The sequence below is a fragment of the Anguilla anguilla genome, chromosome 12, assembly GCF_013347855.1.
Source record: "Anguilla anguilla isolate fAngAng1 chromosome 12, fAngAng1.pri, whole genome shotgun sequence".
Lineage (NCBI taxonomy): Eukaryota > Metazoa > Chordata > Actinopteri > Anguilliformes > Anguillidae > Anguilla > Anguilla anguilla.
The window spans coordinates 24,023,283-24,045,596 of record NC_049212.1 but is presented as its reverse complement, the minus strand read 5'-3'; the positions used below and the strand labels follow the sequence as shown (position 1 = coordinate 24,045,596).

The 22,314-nt window shown below is 40.6% G+C and overlaps 2 protein-coding genes and 3 non-coding genes across 5 annotated transcripts; all 5 read right to left on the bottom strand.

The window, feature by feature from the left end:
- Window positions 1-1,595: 1,595 nt before the first annotated feature.
- Window positions 1,596-8,877, bottom strand: efhd1 (EF-hand domain family, member D1). Its single transcript, XM_035384217.1, has 4 exons — window positions 8,458-8,877; window positions 4,595-4,742; window positions 3,625-3,759; window positions 1,596-2,904 (listed from the first exon to the last, which is right to left on the bottom strand). The coding sequence occupies exons 1-4, from the start codon at window positions 8,751-8,753 to the stop codon at window positions 2,770-2,772; spliced, it is 714 nt and encodes a 237-aa protein (XP_035240108.1). The 5' UTR covers window positions 8,754-8,877; the 3' UTR covers window positions 1,596-2,769.
- Window positions 8,878-9,206: 329 nt separating this feature from the next.
- trnag-ucc lies at window positions 9,207-9,278 on the bottom strand. Its single transcript has one exon. It is a non-coding gene; the product is annotated as a tRNA-Gly (tRNA).
- Window positions 9,279-9,572: 294 nt separating this feature from the next.
- On the bottom strand, window positions 9,573-9,644 carry trnaw-cca. Its single transcript has one exon. It is a non-coding gene; the product is annotated as a tRNA-Trp (tRNA).
- Window positions 9,645-9,911: 267 nt separating this feature from the next.
- trnai-aau lies at window positions 9,912-9,985 on the bottom strand. Its single transcript has one exon. It is a non-coding gene; the product is annotated as a tRNA-Ile (tRNA).
- Window positions 9,986-10,981: 996 nt separating this feature from the next.
- Window positions 10,982-13,121, bottom strand: LOC118210173 (single-pass membrane and coiled-coil domain-containing protein 1-like). Its single transcript, XM_035386126.1, has 3 exons — window positions 12,978-13,121; window positions 12,120-12,269; window positions 10,982-11,796 (listed from the first exon to the last, which is right to left on the bottom strand). The coding sequence occupies exons 1-3, from the start codon at window positions 13,025-13,027 to the stop codon at window positions 11,331-11,333; spliced, it is 666 nt and encodes a 221-aa protein (XP_035242017.1). The 5' UTR covers window positions 13,028-13,121; the 3' UTR covers window positions 10,982-11,330.
- Between the last annotated feature and the right edge of the window lie 9,193 nt (window positions 13,122-22,314).

Genomic DNA, 22,314 nt, shown 5'->3' with positions numbered 1-22,314 from the left:
ACGCTAAAAATAACACACTATAACTTAACACACGTATATAAGCAAAACATGCAATAACTACAATTTTTAATCTATACAGTGCATATATTTGTGTTAACATAGTATGATGGCAATATTTTAGGCCTGCAAGCCAAATCAAGGTGTTGTCCAAAGATATTTCTGTTATGGCTGCAATACACACTTTCCACTTGACAACATACCTTTGTATCAGATGTTCATCAGCAAAAAACATTTTGCTCAGATCAGGGGCATGCACAGACATTTTGAGGGGCAGGGTTTAAAACCAAGAAAAAGCCCCAACACCCCTGGGCGTCGGCACATTACATCATGACATTGTATGAAAACTAACTCTCTCACACATGCACTCACACACACATACACACACATACTTGTGCGCATCATGTACCTGGATGAAAAATGCATTGTTATTATTATTATTATTATTATTTTATTAATAATAATAACAATAATAATAATAATAATAATAATTTATTTGGTCCAGAGGGACAGCCAAGGAGGACAAAGGGGCAGCAGCTCAAGCCACTGTAGCCACCCCCTCCGCACGTCCCTGGCTAGGATGTATGTGTAGACTTGATACTGCTCCCTGGCCACACCCAGTAAAGCAGGTTGAGCAAATTATTGCACTTGCTCTAATGTTTGAAGACTGGAAATTATACTTATTTGTCAAAGGCCATGGATGCAAATTAAATACTTTTCTTTGTCATCGGTCATAGCATGCACCTGGTACAGACACCAAATGCATTTGAAAATGTGAAAATGTGTTTGGCAGTAATATTTGACAATATTGTAGTTGCTTGAAATTCCTAATCACATTGCGTACTCCATTACTCACCCTATATCTGGGACATTTATCAATTATAGATGCGTTTATAGTTTATCATTGAGCATGGTTGTAGGTTCTACATCATGCCTAGTATGGTAGATAAATGTTACAGCTTTTGTCTGGAGGCACGCTTGGCAATAGCTCAAAATTACAACTTGACAGTATTCTAGATTCACCGTGGTGCAGTATGTTCCTAGTTGTAGCCGTTTCCAATGATAATGGGAACATACAAAACCCTTCATATATCAAGTAGTGATTTCATTCATTATTAGGATGCATTTCAGGTATAAGAACTGGGAAAACAGACCTCAAAATCCATGTCAATTATTCCTTTCAAATCTTTGCCATCTGCAGAGCAACAGGTTTTCCCACTTCCACTTAATTCTAAATTTTGCTTCATTTTGAAATTTCTACAAATGTTTTGAAAACATTTTTTCCAAAACAATTTAATTGGATGAAGGCAGACTTTGGGATTAAGTCTTCAGTCCAAAAGCAGCATCATAGTGTATTTATCCTTTCAGCTTGGATAGTAGCACACACATTGTGTTCATGCAAATCTTGAAAAAGAACATTTCTCAAGGATAATTAAAAGGTGTACTAAAGTTTGGGATTAAGAATTTCATTAACAGATTATGACATATTTGTATGAGAAGGGAAAGCGCTTTTGACATATGAAATTTCAGTGTTTATTGTATTAATAAAACAGCAGTTTGCTTTTGACAACAATATAAATGTCAGAATAAAAACATTACACAATTATGATTGCATTTTATTTATGAAAATACATAATTTGAATTATTTCAATTCTAGACAAACATTAAAATTAATACGCCATTGTGACTGCACATTACTTTTACCAGGAGCTAATAAAAACATTAATTACACAATATTATCATATTGAATACCAAGAACAGCAACTGAACTTGTACAATATTTTAAATCTGACACAGGCATTCATCTATATATCATATATATCAGTATATATCATATATCAGTGGTTCCCAACCTTGTTCCTGGAGGTATACCATCCTGTAGGTTTTCACTCCAATCCTAAAAAAAGCACACTTCATTCAACATTAGTAGAATCAGGTGTGCCAAATAAGGGTTGAGTGAAAACTTACAGGATTGTAGATCACCAGGAACAGGGTTTGGAACCACTGGTATATGTCAATGTTTATATAGTAGACAAATACCCCTATTTGTGACAACACAATGTTTCACAATGAAAACCCTTCAAACAAAAATCTATACAATTAAAATAATTATTTTGCAACTATAACTTTTGTAAAAACCAGTGCTCTTTCTGCAATTTTAGGAATATCAAACAACATCACAAATGTGCTCCCATCAACCAAATCTAACTTGTGTTCAGTTACCCAAATACACAGTATTTCTATAGTGAATTCACAATACAATAATATATGATCAGTTATTTCAAACTAAATGTAATACCTGTTCAAAATTTGGCATGACATGTTTCTTTTACATTTATTTTATGTCAATGCAAGAGAATTTTCACTGCCGCATATGAGCAGTATTTACTAAAGAGCTGCCAATTAGCTGATAAACAGAATGTTTATTATATTGAGAGGCTAATATTTCACAGGAACTCAAACAAGTACTTTGGCAAGTGGATCACTTAACACTAATCTATAATATTGCTGCAGTGATTTGGGGCAACATGGTACTGTTGCTACAATGTTTATGCCACATGAGAACAATACATATTAATATGTTAAGCGAGGTGATGGCTGCCCACACCTCACTCCTTCCCAGCCTACAGTGTTTCAGAGGTCATTTTGGGTGCAGACATTTTCACGTCAGTCTGAAGGAACCAGGCACTAGGGCCATGGTCCTGTCAACTGGATGCAGGGGTAAGCAGGTCACACTTTTTGGGAGGGGCAGGGGTCATGCTGGGCAGGCGCTCAGGGACAGAAAGTGGACTGCAGTTCTTTGAAAGCTGCACGGCGCTGCTTTCTCTCCAGCTCCTGTCGCTTTCTTTCCTCTTGCTCCTCCCGGATCTCTGCCTCAAACCTGCTGCCCACCGCTAAAGCCTGCATCTATAAGGAACAGGCTGCAGTGTTTACATTTTTGGAAATTGAGAAATGCTCCTAAAATAATGTATGAATAAGAAAATTGTTCCTTAAGCAAACAAAATATTGATAGTTTAAATGTTTGACATCCTGTTAAGGCACTCTTCTAATGTGTGGATGGGCCCTACAGCCAGATATTGACTCTGAACCTATTAGCTGAGGCCCACAGCCCAACATGGCAGCAAATAATTTGCCATAGCGTCATGGGAAGGATTTCAGCTGGAGAGATGCCCGTTTTTCATCACGCTCCAACTCCCTCTCATCAATCAGGCCAATGCACCCCTGAATTAACAGGGAGTTTGCTTAGAGAACTATGAACTCTCAAATTGTGCATTCCAAATTAGAAAAGAAATCTCCTACTTTGGCCACTTAAAGTTTTAGATGTATATTGTGTTCAATGTAACCACAAGAGGGCATTGCATCTCTGAGCAAACTCTAAGCAAAAATCTGAGCTGGAAAAATTTCAATGGCAAAGGAACATATAAGCATTGTATCCCTTGGCTATCCAGACATATAATCTAATATAACTACATTTCTTCTTATCTTTCCTCATATTGTTAGAATGCAAAGCACACAAACTTGCACAGTACAATCTGTGCATAAATGTAAATCATTCAGCATTTACTGTGCAAATGTAATGAATAATGGCCTAGAGAAACCTATGTAAACAGTCTCTATGCCACATACCTTGGCCTCAAAGAAGTCCCGAGCTCCCAGCACACCCTCAGTGGACACATCGATCTCAGACAGCCGCGCCAGCATCAACAGGCCACTCTCCTCTTGCAACTCACCTGCTGCGGCCCTCCGGAAAATGAGCAAAAACTGCAGGGGGCATAGTCAAATATAAGGTGCTGTCACAAGTGAGAATAGCCTTGGAGAGAGACACTGTTCCTTGCCCAAGGTTTTGGACCTAACATCACTTAGCAGTAAAAAAAATCAACAACAAGTTTATGGCCTTCCAGCCATAAGCTAACACCAGAAGGTGAGGTTCCTTTAAATGTCATAGAGAACTTGTGTTGCCACATCCCAATAGAATCTTCTCAAAAGCCCTTATTTGTACCCCTCCTTATCCTCTATTTAACATGTGGTGATTTCTATTTGTAGAAAGGGAGGCAGGGACTGGGTTCAAGCAGCAGGGAAATTATGTGTGTTTCTGTCAAGCTACAGTTGCCTGTCACCTGTCACCCTTTCTAGAGGAGAGAAAGTGTTTGGCACGCACAAAAAAGAGAGACAGATGGCACCTGTTGACCAGCTTATCTTGGTCTTCTGTCCAGCCACCACCACACTGCCATGTTGTCTCACAGCATTGTCAGAATTCCCACACTATATCCAGTAATAATGAGACACACCTCCTGAAGGCATTTTAATAAACAAACGACTTCTACTTATGGGCTAAAAGTAGGCAAGCAGGGCACAACTGAGTGCCAAATGAAAGGCCCAAGTGTGGCTATAAGAGGAATCCTAACTAGAATAGAAAGCTGTGGCTTTACTTCATGTCCCAGTGCACGTGATTGGCTCTGCATGTTTGGACAGACTTCCTAATGCACTCGCGACACCCACAGGCCCAACAGTACCCTTGTTATTTCTTGTTTGCCATAATTGGTCTTTGGATATAGGAAAAGTAAATGTTAACTAAGCCAGTTCTTTAAAAAGTCACCTCTCTGAAGCTCAGTTTGCCATCAAAGTCCTCATCCACCTCCTTGATCATGCTCTTCAGGCCCAGGTGCGTCTGTGGAGCACCCAACTTCTCCATCATCATCTTCAGCTCCATCAGGTCAATAAAGCCATCCTTCCCAGAATCATACCTGGACATGGAAAGGGGGGGGAGGCGGTGGAGCACAAAAATTTTTTCCAGTCAATAACACAGTACTCATTCTTAGTGCTAACAAATCATGCCTGACCAGATTTACTTTGCACTGCCAGCTATTCAGTCTCTTAAATGTCTTATATTTATTTTTGGAAGTGAATACCATTTTGTGCTAATCAGCTAAGGGCAAACCCTGATGCTATCAGCAAGCTTTCTGGTCCCTCAGGTCCTGATATACAATGAGCTGGGTGCCTAGTCCAGCCAGCTGCTGGCAGAGATCCACTTCACACTAGACGCTATCCACAGGGTTATAATACACTGAGTGCCACTGTTCCAAAGGGCAGGGCAGAGACTCTGATTAATACAACATTACTTTCTATTTCCAGTCACAATGACACAAATGAGTGAGATTTTATCAAGGTAAGACCACCCTAAAAATTCCCCATTTGAAACAAACCTATTTTTGATTAATTACCCTAGTCTAAGCCACACTTCAAAGAGCACTTCTGTGAGTCAAATTTGCATCATGGATTGCCCAGGTCAATGCTACACATTAGTGGTCCTTGCAGTCAGATCCACCCTCAATAAATGCAGTTAATTCACCCATTCATTCTGTAATTCCTAGAGAGGGGAAAATGACCAGATCCTTTCTTTATGTTGTGGAGAACCAGGCAGTGGGGAAGTAGAGTATTGTGAAAGGTATGCTGTCCCCAAGACTGCAGAGGGTGACAACTGTGATAAGTCATAGGCCACCAGCAGACATTAGGCATATGGCCTGGATTTCAGCACCTAAGCGACACACTGCCACTAGAAATAATGCAGCCACAAGACCTTCCAATAGGTCAAGAACTGTCCTAGTTTTTATTTAGCCTTACTTAAGGGTTCCTGTATCTTTGTGAATCTCCTATACACGCTTTAGTGAACACTGACTTTTAAAATGGAGAAATACAGTGTACACTATAGGGGGCTTCATAAATAAATGAGTCACAGGCACAATTCAGGGACAACAGGCTATAGAGAGCAGTGTTGACAATTATCAGTCCTGGCACAATGCTAGTATGCCTCTCTGGGAAAACACTGAATATGGTGTGTAAAGGGGGCCAGAGGGGCAGAAGCAGGCTGGAGCATGCAAGACGGACCCAGAGTTACTGTTTGTGATGAAGGGTATTAATAGCTCCTTTCACACAGCTGTTAGTAGGGCACTGTTCCTGGATGGGTGGGGGTGTGAGCCAGTGTGCTCAGAGCAGCTGGGGGCTGGAGAACAATTTCAGTATTCTAACATTCTTACCCACCCAGCATATCAGATAAACATAATCCGGCCTGTCTTGCATTGATTTTCCTAACCCCTTTTCTCTCCCTTGCCTCCTTTTTACACCACTTACAAAACTCTGAGATCAATTTATCTCTGTACCCCCATTCCCTTAACTTTACATGAACAGGTTCCTGTGAAATCTGCTCTGAGCTCACTGAACCAGATCCCGAGAACACCCCCAAAACTTCTGCTGCCCTAACCCTACCCCCTGCAACAGACAGCTGGGTTCTGTTCATTCAGTCATATGCTTGGCCAGGACAGCTGATTGCCCATCAATGCTGAGCTGTACAGCAACTGCTGACAACAACTGCAGGACATAACTGTCTGTCAACACACAGCTCCACAATTAATCTACAGACTACAATCATCCTAATATGTCAGAGTCCTCTGTCCTCATTCAGTTCAGCCAAACCCATTTTAACAAGTTTATTTGCTTGCTTGTCTTTTCCTTTGGGAAGGGTGGAAATCTATATCCATATCAATTTTTTTGTTCTAATTCCTGATATATTCCCATTACTAGTGTATTTCTGTGTTTTCTTGCAGGTATGGGAGGCAAAGTTAGGTCAATTCCAAGGGCCCTGACTGACACGAGCCCTCAAAAAATATTAGAACATAGCATTTTCAGGGGTGGTGGGGCCCAAAATCCCTGGTGGTGCCCATGCCTATGGAATCAGTGGAAACCAAGTGAGTAAGACAAAAAGAGTCCGCAAGAGAGGTGAGGTGGTACACGCGGTGGGCAGCCGTAGGCACGGCTGGCGCATTCCAGCACCGCAGTTCGCCCACAGCTTGGCCCCGTCAGCGTGGCTGTGCCACAGAGGGCCACAGATGAATGTGCATTGATTCCGAGTTCCTCCCACAGCAGGCCTGTCACAATGCGGAGGAATGCATTCTCTGATCCTCACCTCGTCCCCAACTCAGCTGCTCGTTTCAGGAACATGGGCAAAGATTGTGCACGACGCTCATAAACAAAATGAAGGATACCATTTCTGTGTAAGACTGTGTTTTGCTGCCACCAACCGTACTGGCCAAATGGTGACCAAAATCAGACAGAAATAAGTTGTGGTGAACCTGAATATGTACTTTTGAAGAGCGCAATTTACACATATATAAAGGATTGATTTTTTAAAAAACTGCTTGGTCTTTTTTTTTTTTAACCCCCCTAGGCACACACACTCTGTCCACTGAAGTATGTTACAAGGGCAACATATGGCAGGAGGGTGCCACCGGCAACAAATAGCCTATAGCGCACGAGAGGCAAATCAGCCAGAGCCTGCCGGAGTGTGGGGCCCAGTGCCAGTAGGGTTCTCAAAGTCAGAAAGTGGGGCTGATGTCTCCTGAGAGAAGAGGAGGTGGGGGTTACAAAAGCGGATGATGAGATGGGGAGGAGAGACATCATTTTCACTGTGATAGGATCTGGAATCTGGGGCAGCCGCTCTTAATCAATGTGTTTGTGCGTGCATGTATAATTGTGAGTTTTAGTGTGAGTGTGAAAATGCACTAGATAGCAGACACCCCAGTGTGGTATCATGGTGTGAGCTGCGCAACAGGGTAGCCACACAATTACAACAGCAGCTTCTGATAAAGGAATGGCTTTTTTCCCCCGCTCTCTTCCAGGGGTACTTGGGAATGACCCATTTTCCTAACTTAGACGGCCCCTTTCTTTATGTTGCATGGGGTGAAAAGGTGCATGGGGAGTAAGAGTAGCAAGAAAAACAACACCAAAAGACATGAATGGCTCTCCCAGGACAGATGAGAGAGAGTGATACGGCCTGGTCACCCCTCTCTGCCGGCTAGCCTACAGGACAAAGGTGCCATTGTCACACATAGAGAAGCGGGGAACACAAACAGAGCGCCTGTAACAGGGAGATAGGATTTGAGAAAGTGTCCCTTGTCCTAGATATAAAAAGGGAAACTAGCACAGTTCAGTGAACATTGGGCTGGCACTGATGATGTACATACAGAAGCCCAGTTTAAAAACACACAGTCTACTCTAGTTAATGGGGCAATGGCTCAGAAAAACTCAGTCTGCACCCACCACGTTAAAGCTTCTGCGAGAGGCTTTGAGATGAGACTGAGGTAAATTACAGCTGACCACATTGCAGAGCACTTGAAGAACTGCATGTACCGGTCGGTAAAATAAGTATGGCATGGCTGTATTAAACGCGCGTGTGTCAAATACACACAGCTTAATCTCTGAGGAGGCTAAACAATACATCATTAGATGCAATTAGATAAATAAATCCCCGTATGTGGCAAGATTCTCAGATTTCCTTCATTGAAAAATCTCCAGGTTTCAGTTAATTCTACAGAAACGCTCCAATGAGACCCAGCTGCGGCACAATCAAATAAATCAAGCGCAACTCAGTTTCTTAATCACACACCTGCACGACATACTCCTTACCGTTTAAACATTTTCTCCATATCTTTGATCTGCTTCCTCGAAAATTCTTTAAATTCTGTGTAAGGGTTAAAAACCTTCGTCTGCTTCGGCTCTGTGTTGCCCTCGTTAATATCCAGTCTTCTTGAGAGTTTTGCTGTCAGTTCTGATGTAGCACTGCCATTTATAACTGCTGTTTTTTCATGCTCCTCTCCCTGACTCGTTTTTGTCCGATTATCTACTACACACAGGTCCGGAGGTGCTGACTGCTCCGTGGCTAACCTGCGCTGCAATTTCTTGGCCAGCTCTTCAGATGCCATTGTTGGTAGGTAGCAAGGTGCTGAGGTAGGCTAGCTCTGAACTGCCCTTTCACGTTAACGATCAGCTGCTTCTGACAGCGTGCGCTCTCTGACTTCGGACAGAGCTTTGAAGGGGCGGTGCAAATCGGAGCATCCACACAGCATCTACAAACTGACCCGCCCCTACTCGGACCAATAATTGCATTAATTACTTGTACGTGAGTACACATAAAAGAGTTTTAATGTGAATATTAGGTCCACCACTTACCTGTCACAGTTATTTAAAATAATAATAATTTGGGTACTCAGTCCCGGTTCTAGACTGCTTTGACTGTGGAGTTGGGATGGGGGGGGGGGGGCTTTTTATTGCTGGCATTTGCTGGTGGGGGTTGTCCGAGCAAAAAATCCGATTGGGCCATGTGGGTAGCTACCCTAGTATAAATGGCAGCGAAATTTGAAAAAGGAAGGTACTACTGCGTTGGCCGGGAATCGAACCCGGGTCAACTGCTTGGAAGGCAGCTATGCTAACCACTATACCACCAACGCAATACATTTTTCCGTTATCTGTAAGCTAGCCTCTAACACTGTAATATTGTATCGTAGTGACGATAAATCGCATTACGTTCGGCCACTGAAAAAATTTACCGGAGACAGCGGGTTGGTCACAACAGTATTCTGTGATTGAGAGCATCCAATCACCAGATAGAAAGAGCTTTGTAAAGTTTGAATCGACCGGTATACAAGCATTACTTTTTAAAAATGGCTAAGGGTAACCAGTTCATGATTGTTTTGGACGGGCAGTGTTGGCCTGCGACTGCTTGATTTGGCACGAAAAGGAACTGACCCCGACGTGATTTGAACACGCAACCTTCTGATCTGGAGTCAGACGCGCTACCGTTGCGCCACGAGGTCATATAGCTTGATTTTGCTGTGGTACCTTTAGACATTTCTATCGTAATCTGTTCTGTGGTTTACTGGGACGACCTTGTAGCGAAAGACTGTATGTGACTGCTGTTTATTGATGTAGCCTCAAGCACTACACTCGATTATAATCGTGCTTGCATAAATTACTTAATTAATTAAAACCGTTTCTGGGTCATAGTTCAACAACTGCAAATTCTGCAGCAGGGGCTCGACTCAGCTCGAACAGATCACAGCAAGGTAAGTTTAAAAGTTCAGTGGCCCGTACGGGGATCGAACCCGCGACCTTGGCGTTATTAGCACCACGCTCTAACCAACTGAGCTAACCGGCCATTTATACAAAATGTTTCCAGGTTGTACGGAAAAGTCACACGGATGTATAATAAATAAATAAATAAATAAATAAATAAATAAATAAATAAATAAATAAATAAATAAATAAATAAATAAATAAATAAATAAATAAATTATGATTCTTTTCCATCCCATTTAAAATCAATTTATCAGGTTTGCAATTTTATTTAGCAATGCTACCTGTGTTGTTTCTAGTAAGGGACTTGACACACCTAGGCTATCTATCCAGCACGACCTAAACTGGGAGCTGCAACCTATTTACCAATTAAAATTAGTTTTAATGCTTAGCCTTTAATGGTAGCCTATTTTGGAGAAAGAGGAGTGCCTAAGGGATTGTCGCACCCGACACCATCAATGGTGGTAAATAGCATATAGAGGAGAAATTTCAGAACACAAACACATTCAAATCATATCGCTACAAATATGCCAGGCATCACATTTTAAGCTAATATAAAAAATTAACGATTGGCACTTTAAGTTCTAAATTGCTAGTTTAGTACTCCAGTGAAAGGTAACTATTTGTAATAGGTGACTCGGCTGTTATCTTGCACAATTATTTAGAGTGGGTAATTGATTGGTGAGAAATCTTTTACACCACTGTCTTCCCTTCCTGAACTGCGCAAAATCCGGTTCGTTCCCATTTTCAGTTGAAGAATGTAAGAAGTCATGTTGTGTCGGGGAATTGTCAAGCACTGTCATTGATGATTGTTAAGATTCGTCTTGGATGTAACAGAAATAGATTCCTAAGACCCTGGAACGCTTCCTTACACTAGACATGCATCATCAGTATTACCTTTCCACTAAGCAATAATGTTTGAGAGATCTAAACATTACAGTTTGAGAATCCTAAAGCACACACGTTGGATATTTGTGACCAGAGTCATTTGAAGGGTATTTTGACATCCTTTGCCTTTTTAATTTTTATACCAGATGCGTGTTCCAGTCCTCAAAGTTTTCAGAGCTGTATTCCACAATGCATCCAACAATTTATTAATCAAGAAAGTAATTTTATGAATGCTTTAGCATAAGCAACTTAAATATATTTTAACAGTGCATTACTTGCATTTATCATACTCTCATACCCAGAGAGACATACACAATTTTGCATGTCTACATATCCATTTACACAATTGGATTCATATTCAAGCAATTTGGGTTAGATACCTTGCCATGGGTACAATGGCAGTGTCCTACGTGGGAATCGAGCCTGTAGCATTTGGGTTACGATCCCTACCATTATACTACACTGTAGTTAAACTTTGCCTGAGCAGTTTAAACTTTCAGCTGAGGTAACCACTAACCAGTGACCGTCTGTGCTATCAGTCATTGGGTCACTTGATTTGAGAAATGTTCTTTTATGGAGGAGGCTGGTTTATGCTCTTCTTCTGTGGTGAGCACAAGGGTCCCAGCCTTCCCCTTCTCCACCACCTGCACAGCCCTCAACAAGCTGTCCCTCAGCACCTGGTTTCGCACCACTTTCCTAATGAGGGTGTCCACATTCTCCGCTAGGTTCTGCCTCTGAACTGGGCTGAAGTATTCTGCCTGGTACCCATGTGTCACAAAGAAGGCACACAAGGCCTTGACGTCTGAGTTCTCCAGCCCCAAGTCTCTGAGGGCGGACTCCCATGCCACGTTGATTCGCCGATTCTTGATTTTCCTCCGCAGAATGCATGCTGTAGTAGGCAGACTTGGAGCCAGATCTGGAAGTTTCTTCACAACATGGGAATGGCAGCAATGCAGTGTGTCTGCCACGTAGGTGAAGAAGAGGTTGGTCTCTTCGGTGGTGAACCTGCATTTGAAAAGCAGTGGAAGATCAATGAGGTTTGGTTTGTGAATGCAGGAGAAAGGTATATTGGAACATTGGAATGTGGCTTCATATCTGCCTGACTTAGACTTATGTAGCTATCTATTTTGAAGCAAGCAAATATGGCGTTTCTTTTTCTTTTTTTTTTTTGAAGAAATATAAGTGCAGTCTGGTATGACAAATAAATGCCCTGGAACATGTGCTGATTTCTCAATTTTTACTCACGATATGGAGGACCTGTGTTGTTCTGACAGTCATATATTTTAATGCAAACCCACAGCTCAGGTCATTGATTTGGGGAATCTTACTTGTCCTCCAGCAGAGACACCCACACCTGGTCCTGATGGGCCTGAAGGGCGAGCATCTGTTTGTGCTGCTCCAGGCGCTCTGTGAGTGATATAGCTGCCTCATCCAGCTCTTCAAACTTACTCTTTACCACCTCTAGCCTCTTCTCCAACCTGACAAGGAGATCACAGTGAGATCAGGTTATGCAGAAACGACAACTCTCCTCACCCCTATCTTTATAAGAGGTGAGGAGGGTACATATCCTCCTCAGACCCGGCAGAAAAAAGTTCATGTAGCTCTTTGGGTGACAAAAACATGTTGCGATAAAAATATTTTTAAACATATGAATTTATTTTGAATGAATGTCCGTTGTGGAGATTCAGCATAGAAGAATATATGGTTCTTGAGATTAAGACCAGAGACTCATGTCCCCTACATGGGACAACAATGAATTGCTGGGTCTTGGCAGACTATAGAAAGCAACAGTTCATACACAGTCAGATGATGGCATGGCATTTCAGTGTTGAGTAAAGCATCTGTGTCAAACAAAAAATATCTGCATACACATTTTATAATCGTTCCATGTTCCTGAGGGCTGGAACAACTACATCATACAAAGCAGTTTAATGTTTTGTTATGGAAGTTATCTATCAACTGGATGAATCACTATCCTGCAAGTAGACTTTAAATTGCTGTACTCTGTAAAAGATTCTTCAGGTCATATATTTTAAAACATCAAAAGACATGCAGTTAAATTTTATGTTCAACCATAATTTTACTTGTTGCGTTTCATTCCAATCTCAAGAACTCTTTTTCATGTTTACTTGTACAATTACAACATGGATAAATACAGCATTAATGACACATTGTCATTTTATCACCTGCTTAGAGTTGCTGAGAAACCCTTCAGAGAGGTCCCCTCTGAAGCCATCCTGTTGTTTTGATATGGGTAATGTTGATAAAATACTAAGAAAATGCTCCCGTAGCATTCGCCTCCACCTTACAAACCAACCCAACAGAGAGACCAGCCATGGTCTAAGTAGTAATAGCGGAGGTGCACTCTTGGCTAAAGGCTATTTTAAACAGCACCTAAAATAGCAGGCACGTGGTGGAAACATGACTAGGTGCTTTGGCCAAGGTATATATGTTTGGGAAAGTCATAGATATCAAACAACTGGAGAAATTCACCTCTTCTCTGTATGGAAAATATCCATCATAGCACTATAAGAGGTATGTGATATCAAGATGCAGGTACAACTACAACACAAAGTTAGCTATACAAAATGAATACTCTTTAAAATATATTGGCCACACAGCTGAAAAGATTCAAAGACGTTCACTGTGTTTTCTAAGGAAATGCTTCAGAAGGGTAGCTGAACACGACCAAGTCTGTCAGGTTTTTATCTTGTCATAGCTGTAACTGTATATGGTATTCCTGAGTTCCACATGGGTGTGCGTCCATCTAAAAATAAGATAACTGTCATTACAGTTTACACTAAAGCTTCTCTCTAACAACTGTCATAATGAAAAGGATGGAACTGGGATTAAAGGCCAAACCAATAGCACTGAAGTGAAGTAGCACAGCTTTCTGAGAAGGAACAGGTTTGTGCTGATTATAAAGAGAGTGTAAGACATGAGAAGCTCATCAATGCAACAGCAAGATGCACATAGAGATATATGCTTCAAACATATATTTTTCATTACCATGCATATGTTTCTCTGAAGCAGGGGAAAAGCATTTCTTGGAGGGCTGCAGTTTGTGCCTCTTTTTGTGATTTCCTTTCGATCAGCAGCCAATTCAGGCCTTGAAAACAAGGTGTGCAGACTCTATAGCCAATCACTGACTTAAGTTGTGGAACACATCAAGAACTAGTAGACACAATGGCCCTCCAGGATTTGAGTTCCCTGCTCTTAAGCAAATGTACACATAAATAACTATAAAATTCAACATAATCTCCTGTTCGTGTTTCATTTCCAAACCCTCTGCCCTCTTATAGCCACTGGATAAAATGTGATATGCAAGTATGAATTATTTCCTTGTCAAAAAGCATTGACATCTATGTTGCAACGCGAGAGTACCAGAGCATGGACTAGAAGCTGCATAGAGCAGGTGGTGAGGAAAGAGGCGGATTCTTTGTTTTGCATCAAAAGAATATGCAGACCTGGCTCAGCCAGTACATGGAAAGGGAAGCAGATCTGATAATCTAGGCTTCTTGGATTAGAGGTACTCTAAGCTCTCCTACAACATCTAGGCTGAGGGAGAGGTCTTGCATTTCAATATGGGGCAATGTGAAGCATTTCAATCTTAATCTATCTGCATCTAGCTGCATCTTCTGAAATCTTATGAAATGTAAGCTGAGATACATGGTGAGACTGGCGGAGAAAAAAAAACTGAGTACTACAGGAGGATATGGCAGGTCAATGAGATTTCAGGTAATAGGAAAAGGAAGTCGCAAGTACAGAGGCTTGGGAGACACGTGTAAAAAGGCTACAGGCACAAGACAATTGACAACCCCAGGAAATTCTAAAGGACCCTACAGAGATATATAATGCAATCCACATAAGAGCTGGCCTGAGGTCTCAAGTGTTGTTATGGTGAAGAGGAGGAGCATTAATAAGTTGCACAGTCAGCGAAAATGTCAGTGAAAGCAAGTTGTGCTCTCCAATAAGTGGTAATTATAAATATTTGAAGTAAGAAAACATTTTTATTGTAATTAATAAACTATACATTCCCTATTTCAAACTGTTTTGGCCAAACTTTTATTGAAAATGTTATCCAGCCAAGTTCTACAACTGAAACATTTGGTATACGCAGGTGATTGCACCGTTTTTAAAATCATAAAAACGTTTTTGTCTATTCACAACTGAAGCAGAGAATTTATCATTTTGAAGCTTTTTTGTTTTTGTCATCACCGTGGGTATTATAAGAAACAAGGAACAGTCATATAGTCCAAGAGCTTGGAATTCAGGACCACAGTGATGAGTGATGTAACATGCTATATTGGAGATTATGAGCTGTATCAAGTGTGTTCATTGTAGTCAAAGAATAAGGGTCAATAGACTGTTATGCTTTCTTGATAAAATGAATGTTAGAAGATCCATATATACCATAACTGATGGTATGGATGCAGTATGATTACTGCATAAATTAATCACAGCAGTTTGTGATTCATTTATACATTTGAAAATGGCTGCTATATTCTGTGATGCCTGGTGACCATATTTACTTCCTAACAATTGTCAAACATCATTGAGATAACACACATTTCTGAACAAACCAGCACAAAGCCTGCCCGGAAGTCCAGATAAGGACATGCTGGCAGAAGAATATCTGGGCTCATGTGATTATTAGGACAGTATTAATTCATCTGCTGCAAAGCAATTTCACAAACCAGAAATTGCTAATGTGACAAGTCTTAGGGTGAAGGATACTGCATGAAACAAATTAGATTTATTGACTTCCCCTGAATTCAAAGTAATTGCTATAAGCACAAGATTTCACTCGTTCAGGATTTATGACAATCTTTTGATTAATGTTAACCATTGAGAAATAGCTGCTTTAAAATCATTCCTTTTGAAGACCCGTGAATTACATTATGAGAATGCAAAATATAATTTAACTCCGAATTTTATCTATTGGCCACTAGGTGGTGTGTGTTTCCTTCTTACCAGCAGCTAGATTTCAAGTAGTGTGTGGTGAGACAGCAGTATTTTAAAGATGTTTTGAAGGCTTAGTTAATGTAATATGTTGACATGGATGCAATTAATTTTTGAATGATAGGTGTCTGTCTGCTGTTTGATGTGGTGAGTTCGTTATATTAGAGTTGCACAGAATATCCCAGTGAATATTTTTGTGTTGAATAGTTGGTATAAAATCAGTGAAACTCTGTTTACATGTTCAGGTGTAAAACCAGCTACATTTGCTTGAGAAGTGAATGTTTTCTAGCCTACTAGGACATAGCCAACCTGAGCTATATTGAGGTTAACCTCATCTGTTCATGTTAAAATATCTCTCAACCTAGATCTCCTCGAAATGTCTAGATTCTGACTTTTGATCACTGGGATATATTATAATTCTTGAAATGAAATATTTTAATGGATTGCTGCTCTGTTGTTCAACATGCACAATAGTACATCTACAGTGTGCTTTAGAGCAAATAAATTATAATTCATAAAATGTTGTAAAGAATCCTTAATCAAATAAACCCTTCAAAATATTAGATACAGACAGTATGCGCATTTACTTTAAAAATTAATTAAATTCATTTTGCTTTTCAGCTGAAATTGTTGAAATTATTATTTTCTTTCTGCTGGGACTTTGGATTGGAGGGAAATGCCCACTGTAATTACAGAACCATGTTGCTCCTATTCATTACACTTTCTCTTAATGGTCCTGCCTGCCGTAGCAGGTAGAATGAGCACTGCTTCCTCAAAGCAATACACTGTTCACCATGGCTTTATGTCCCCGGTCTTACCTCGCAAGATGACAGGCTGTGCTGGTCCTGTGTCAGCCATGCCAGCACGCATAGAGGGAATCATAAATTCTAATAAATGAACACAGTCAGCCAGCATCCACGATGGGCAGAGACCCACTGTGCAGCCAGAGCAGGAAAACTCAAGTTAATCTTCTGGGGCAGCTGCTGACAGATGTATAAAAATACTCAAAAAAGCCAGATATGTGAACTGTTGTATTTAATCAAAAGGCCAAGCCATTCTTTCCATGAAAGATCCCTGCTTGTCACAGTGAACAGAGATAGAGAAAACAGACCCCCTGGACTAGAGGTAATTGTGAATTCCTCTCACTGCATCTACACACTGATTTTTCGCTTGGCCCTTCATTTTGCGAAGCTTTTGGTGCGTCTTGAGACCCAGCAAATTGAGGAGGGGTGGGTGTTGGGCAAGGCATCCGTCAAGTTTTATTAATTTTCTCCCTCCCTCTGTCTGCGTCTCCCTTCTGAACACTGGATAATGAAGGTTTGTGGGGTTGCCCCTCCTTCAGAGAGAGAGAAAGCGAGATAGAGAGAGAAGCCGAGTGCACTCATCTGAAAGCCACACCACTGGAATGTGACGGCTCTCCGATGCTGTTCTGCCATCACTGTATCCAGGCTGTCAGCTGTGCATGCTGAGAAGGGACAGGATTTCTGTTTGAGTGGTACGTCAACTGTGTGTTTCACATGGTAGCTCAGCTGAAGGGGTTCCAACAGGGGAGAGGGTAAAAAAAAATGTTGAGAGTGAAACAAGTAACCTGCTGTTTTGCAGGTTGTTGATGCCTGTGTCACTCTAATTTGTGGAGATGGGGCCTCGTCTAAGTGTCAGGTATCCCCTTTCATCACTGAAACAAGGTGGAAGCTTCAACCCCTCCGTATTTTTCCACGCTCAGCTTTAATTTCACCAGTTGTGATTCCACTCAGCTTAATGAAAGTTGTCAAAGGTGACGTGTAACACCATAGTTACACCCTACACTGTTATTGTAGCCCTCGCCCCCCCTTTGGCCAAAAACCTTAATTCAACCCTCAGCCATCCTTTGTTCAGTCAATGGCCCCCTACTGGTACACACTTGTCAAACCCGATCTCAATCCCAACAGAAAACAAATTTTAACTGCTTTTTTTTTCTTTTTTCTAAAACTGATTTGTTTATCTAGTGCAACTTCCACTGCCATTGAAGCGCACAGCAGCAAGTGCAATTGACTGGGATAACAACAAGTTCCACAACTAAACAGACAGTAGCATTGTAGATTGTAGATATTTAGTGCAAAACCTATCAGCCTTGGGCGTTAAACGTGCAAAATAAAATATGAAAGCATGAGAAGCAAAATATTTAGGGCCCATCCAGGCTTTAGATATGCCACACTTAACTCAAGTTAAGTGCTTTTTCCCTGTGCACTACCTGGAGATATGATAGATGCACTTTTGGTGTAGAATCTTAATGAAAATAAACTGCATCCCATTGGATTTTTGAGTTACCTGAATCATGGCTGGGAACATACTGCACTTTTTATCTAATACTATCTATACAGCATTTGCTTGCAAGAAAAGGTGGAATAAATAGGAAAAATTTATTGGAATTACAGCTCAGTGGATTTTTCCCAAGTGGACAACAATGGTTTTACATGCAATATTGAAGAAATTGATTTGACCAATGCCATTTTATGACAATTTATAGTTTTATGTTTAAATGAGTAACATGATGACAAATTAAAATACCACACATCTTTGAATAAATATTTAAATGTCACCACATTTTTTTTAGCCAGTTCCTAATTAACTGTATATACTGTATTCCTCCAGAATCCAATCAGCATGTTCCTAGTTTTTTTAATTTTATATATTTTTTAATGACGTGGCCTCCCTTAAAAAAGTCAGACCCAAAGAGACTTATCTCAGATAGGCTTTGAAGTCCTCAAGTCAGGACCAGGCCCTACATACTCAACTGCATAGTTTGGTATTCAATACAACTCAACCCATCGCAAAGGGTGTACTTTACAATCCATATTGCAGTAACTAAAACCGAACAAAATGAGCCAAGATTAGCTGTCACAAAGGAAGCAGTTGCAAGCTCATTGTGCCTTGCTTGTGCCTGGCTGAACCTTATTCATTATGTCACCTGCTGTTTTTCTGACCCTTGCATGAGATTGCATGTCACTGTAGTGCTGCTCGTGGGGTTTTCATGTCAATTTCAGGGTGAAGATGACATGGCAAAATATAATATAGAAAATTAAAGTTCCCCTGATTGTCTCCCACCCCATTGGAAAGGCTTCTCTTCCCTTAGGCCTTTGTTCTGGCTGAGCTCTTGCCTGATGGGCTGACAAGAGTTCAGACTCATTTTGAGCTGTCTGATTACTAGAGAAACACGTATTGTAATTGGCAATTGGGGCACCACACTGCCCCCTCCTCATAGTCTGACTACATAAAGTAGCTAAAAATGCTGCAGGCAGGTTTGTGAACCAGATCCCAACAGGGCTAAAAATAGGGACATTTTCTCTGTTCTGACCTCCTTACTGATGACTGACACTCTTTCCGGAGATCTTAGCCTAACAGAAGGCTTCACAGTCTAACACAGCTGATAAAAGACTAAAGCCACTGTTGTTTGAGTTGAAATATGTACTTAACTGCAGCGTGGAAAAGCATAACCATAACTTCTCAGAGACATCTTTTATGCCAAGTGTCAGGGAAACCATGTTGAATTATTTGGTAACATGGGACAATCTGTGCAATCTGGAAAAATGAAATTGTATTTGTTATGTCTGGCTCAGTGTCACATACACCTCATGAGAATGTTTAAAATATTGACAAAATTGCAAGTTACTGGAGAGGGGTGCATATTAACTACAGGCAAAGGCCTGTTAGGATTACTCATTTAAATTCTCAAGAGAACAATATATTAAGAACAAGGACAAGGTGTCTGTGCCCTCTATATCATTTTGCTTGCTGAAACTATTTTTTAAAGATAAATTATGCGTTTTATGGTTGAACCTTTTTCATTAATATACTGTATGATTCTTGTGTGAATCACAACCAGCCACCAAATGTCCATGCAGTGGTTTACTGTGTACCAACCGTGCACCTGGAGATCTACCATGCTGTAGGTTTTCACTTGAACCCTAACAAAGCACACATCATTCAACAGCTAGAGATCTTTTTGAGCTGCTAATTAGTAGAATCAGGTGTGTCAAATATATTTCAGCATTAGTATAATGCTAGAGGTAGCTTCAGTTATTTAATGCTAGTCTTCACTGGAGACAGAACAGTAAGTCCTAATGCCATCGACATTTTAATGTTTAGGACTAATAACCAGAGGCCCACACTTAATAATGGATTCAGCTTTATTTTTTTCTTATCGTCAATATAAGTCAACATGGTGCAAGTGTCACTGTCTAAAAAGGGCAGATGGAAATGTGTGAAATCACAATGACACAAAGATGTGCAGAAATAAGATGCATTCCAGGTTACCCCAAAAATGCACTACCATTGCCAATCTAAATCCACAGCTATTTTAGCTGCCCTGAGCCAATTATACAAGTCATCAGTGCATCAACAGGAGTATAAATGAAAGACTTGAGTGGGTTTTTGTTTGTGCTCTGGTTTTCTTTCTTTGTAATCTCCTTTTCCAACAACAGACACAGCAGGCATAAAAGGCTTGTGTCGTCTTAATAATAATGAAGAGGTGATGCCTGTGGCTCGCGCATACATTCCACCCCCAGAAGCCGCATGAATAGCAATGTGCAAGCAACTTCAGAAGCCCACTCAGCAGAGCCAAAAAAAAGCAGCTATGAACGTTATGAAACCATTTAGTTATAAAGAACAATTTAGTCCCTCAATGCATAATATGTCAGTTCTGTTTTGAGAAAAGGCTCTGGGTTTCTCTGCAAACTGTTTCTTTCAAATTTTGTATGCATAATACAAATAAATATTATGACATCATTGAAGTTCAATAGCGACATTGAGGGAGTAAAGCATAACTTGAATATTTAACCACCTACTCACATTTTATGTAACTTTTCTGCTGGTAGTTTGAAAAAATGTGCCTATTGGAAACTGACTCTGTGTTCAAAATAATCGCAGCAGACCAAAGCGAAGCAGAAGATGAAATATCAGAAGTATAAATCAATGTAATGTTCTTTACAGCAGTCAGAGAAACATTCAAGAGAAAGAGCTGAAGACTGACAGAAGTTGGTGATATAAAAACCAAGCCACAATAATGACTTGCCCCAAAGTTTGACGTTCTGTTTTACTGAGGTCTGTGGGTTAAGATTTTATAAAGTAGCATTTTAGAGTACAAATGTTGGACCACCGCTTAGGCACCATTATGCTTTTTATGGAGGCAAAGCTGATTCCATGCCAGCATAAACTCTGTGACAGAGGGTCCGACACGTTAAGGGATAATACCTCAATATGAGACCCTGCTGACAGGCTTAATGCATAGACATGCAAAGGGAATTTTGTTGAAAGAACTCATTCTCAGTTTTACCCACAATTTATCCCACTTTATTCTAGCTGTTCGGTCACATTTCAACACAGACGATGTGTGAAAAATAGCCTTTTTTGTTTCATCCTTGACAGCTGTCCATTTCTATACTTTTCCTTACTACACATGATAACACAGCAAAGGTTGTGTCTATGCATGTGCTTTCACTCTTAAAGACCACATGTACTATATGTGCTTTGATTCTTAAATACTCTTTAAAGCTTTCTGTACTTCCATCCCTAAAAACAGACAACGAGCCTTATGCTTCAAGAAAACCGTTATATGCACATTTTTTACTTGAGATGCCTAAATCTTAAAAGTTGTAGTGCTGGTAGGGATGTAATATATGATGAGAAAATTTGCTCATGAATGAACACTACAGCTCTCTCTCTCTCTCTCTCTCTCTCTCTCTCTCTCTCTCACACACACACACACACACACACACACACACAACAATACACGCATCACAGCCTGTTCTGTTTGGACTGAAGAATGCTGCACATGTGGTGAGCTTGGGTACGGGTTCAGCACATTTTGCTTTGAGTTGTTTTCCTACATCAACAGCTTGTCTAGACTGTCCACCACATGCATACACAAATACAGACACACATGCTACTCAATCTGGTGCCGATAGGGACCCAGCTGGACTTGGGAAGAAGACCACTTAGTACAGCAAGGTCTTTTTTTTCTGTACTCATGTACTTTACAGCAGTCTGTAATTATTTGCAGCAAAAATAATTTGAGAATACGAAAGACCACTCATATCAAGGAAAACTGAAAGCAGGAAATCACCACATTTGCAGGAAATACATGGTATGAGCCTTGCATGAGATTGCATTTTGTCTTTTGGTGAAAACAGGGCTGACGTGTCTAATTGTTTTTATACTTGAACTGGAGCTGCTCCTCTTCAGAGGGAGTACAGAGGGCACAGTCAAGATGGTGGTTTACAATCCCATTATTTTTTCAAGTAGACATGCCTAACAAAGGCAGTTCAAGCACCTTACCTTAGTTTAACCACCTTTCTTCTGGATAAAACATAAATGCTTGACCTAGACTTTGAACCTGCAGGTCTAGCTCCCAAAACCACTTTGCCACACATCCACCATATGTTCCCTGCTACCAATATGACTTAGTTGATTGAATTTTCCGTTGCAAAAGCAATAGATTCATTATCTTATGAACTGTTACATTTTCTTCAGACACCAGATGTCAAATGAATTACAAACTAATAATCTGGTAAATTATGGAAAATG

Bases quoted from the DNA above. Each gene is read 5' to 3' on its own strand.
- efhd1 (XM_035384217.1), bottom strand. From the start codon at position 8,753: ATGGCATCTGAAGAGCTGGCCAAGAAATTGCAGCGCAGGTTAGCCACG. The intron at 3,760-4,594 runs GTGACTTTTTAA...TGCCCCCTGCAG, and splicing joins GCAAACTGAGCTTCAGAGAG to TTTTTGCTCATTTTCCGGAG. The intron at 2,905-3,624 runs GTATGTGGCATA...TGTTCCTTATAG, and splicing joins GGGACTTCTTTGAGGCCAAG to ATGCAGGCTTTAGCGGTGGG.
- LOC118210173 (XM_035386126.1), bottom strand. From the start codon at position 13,027: ATGGCTTCAGAGGGGACCTCTCTGAAGGGTTTCTCAGCAACTCTAAGC. The intron at 12,270-12,977 runs GTGATAAAATGA...TCTCCTTGTCAG, and splicing joins TTCTCAGCAACTCTAAGCAG to GTTGGAGAAGAGGCTAGAGG. The intron at 11,797-12,119 runs GTAAGATTCCCC...TTTCAAATGCAG, and splicing joins GTGTCTCTGCTGGAGGACAA to GTTCACCACCGAAGAGACCA.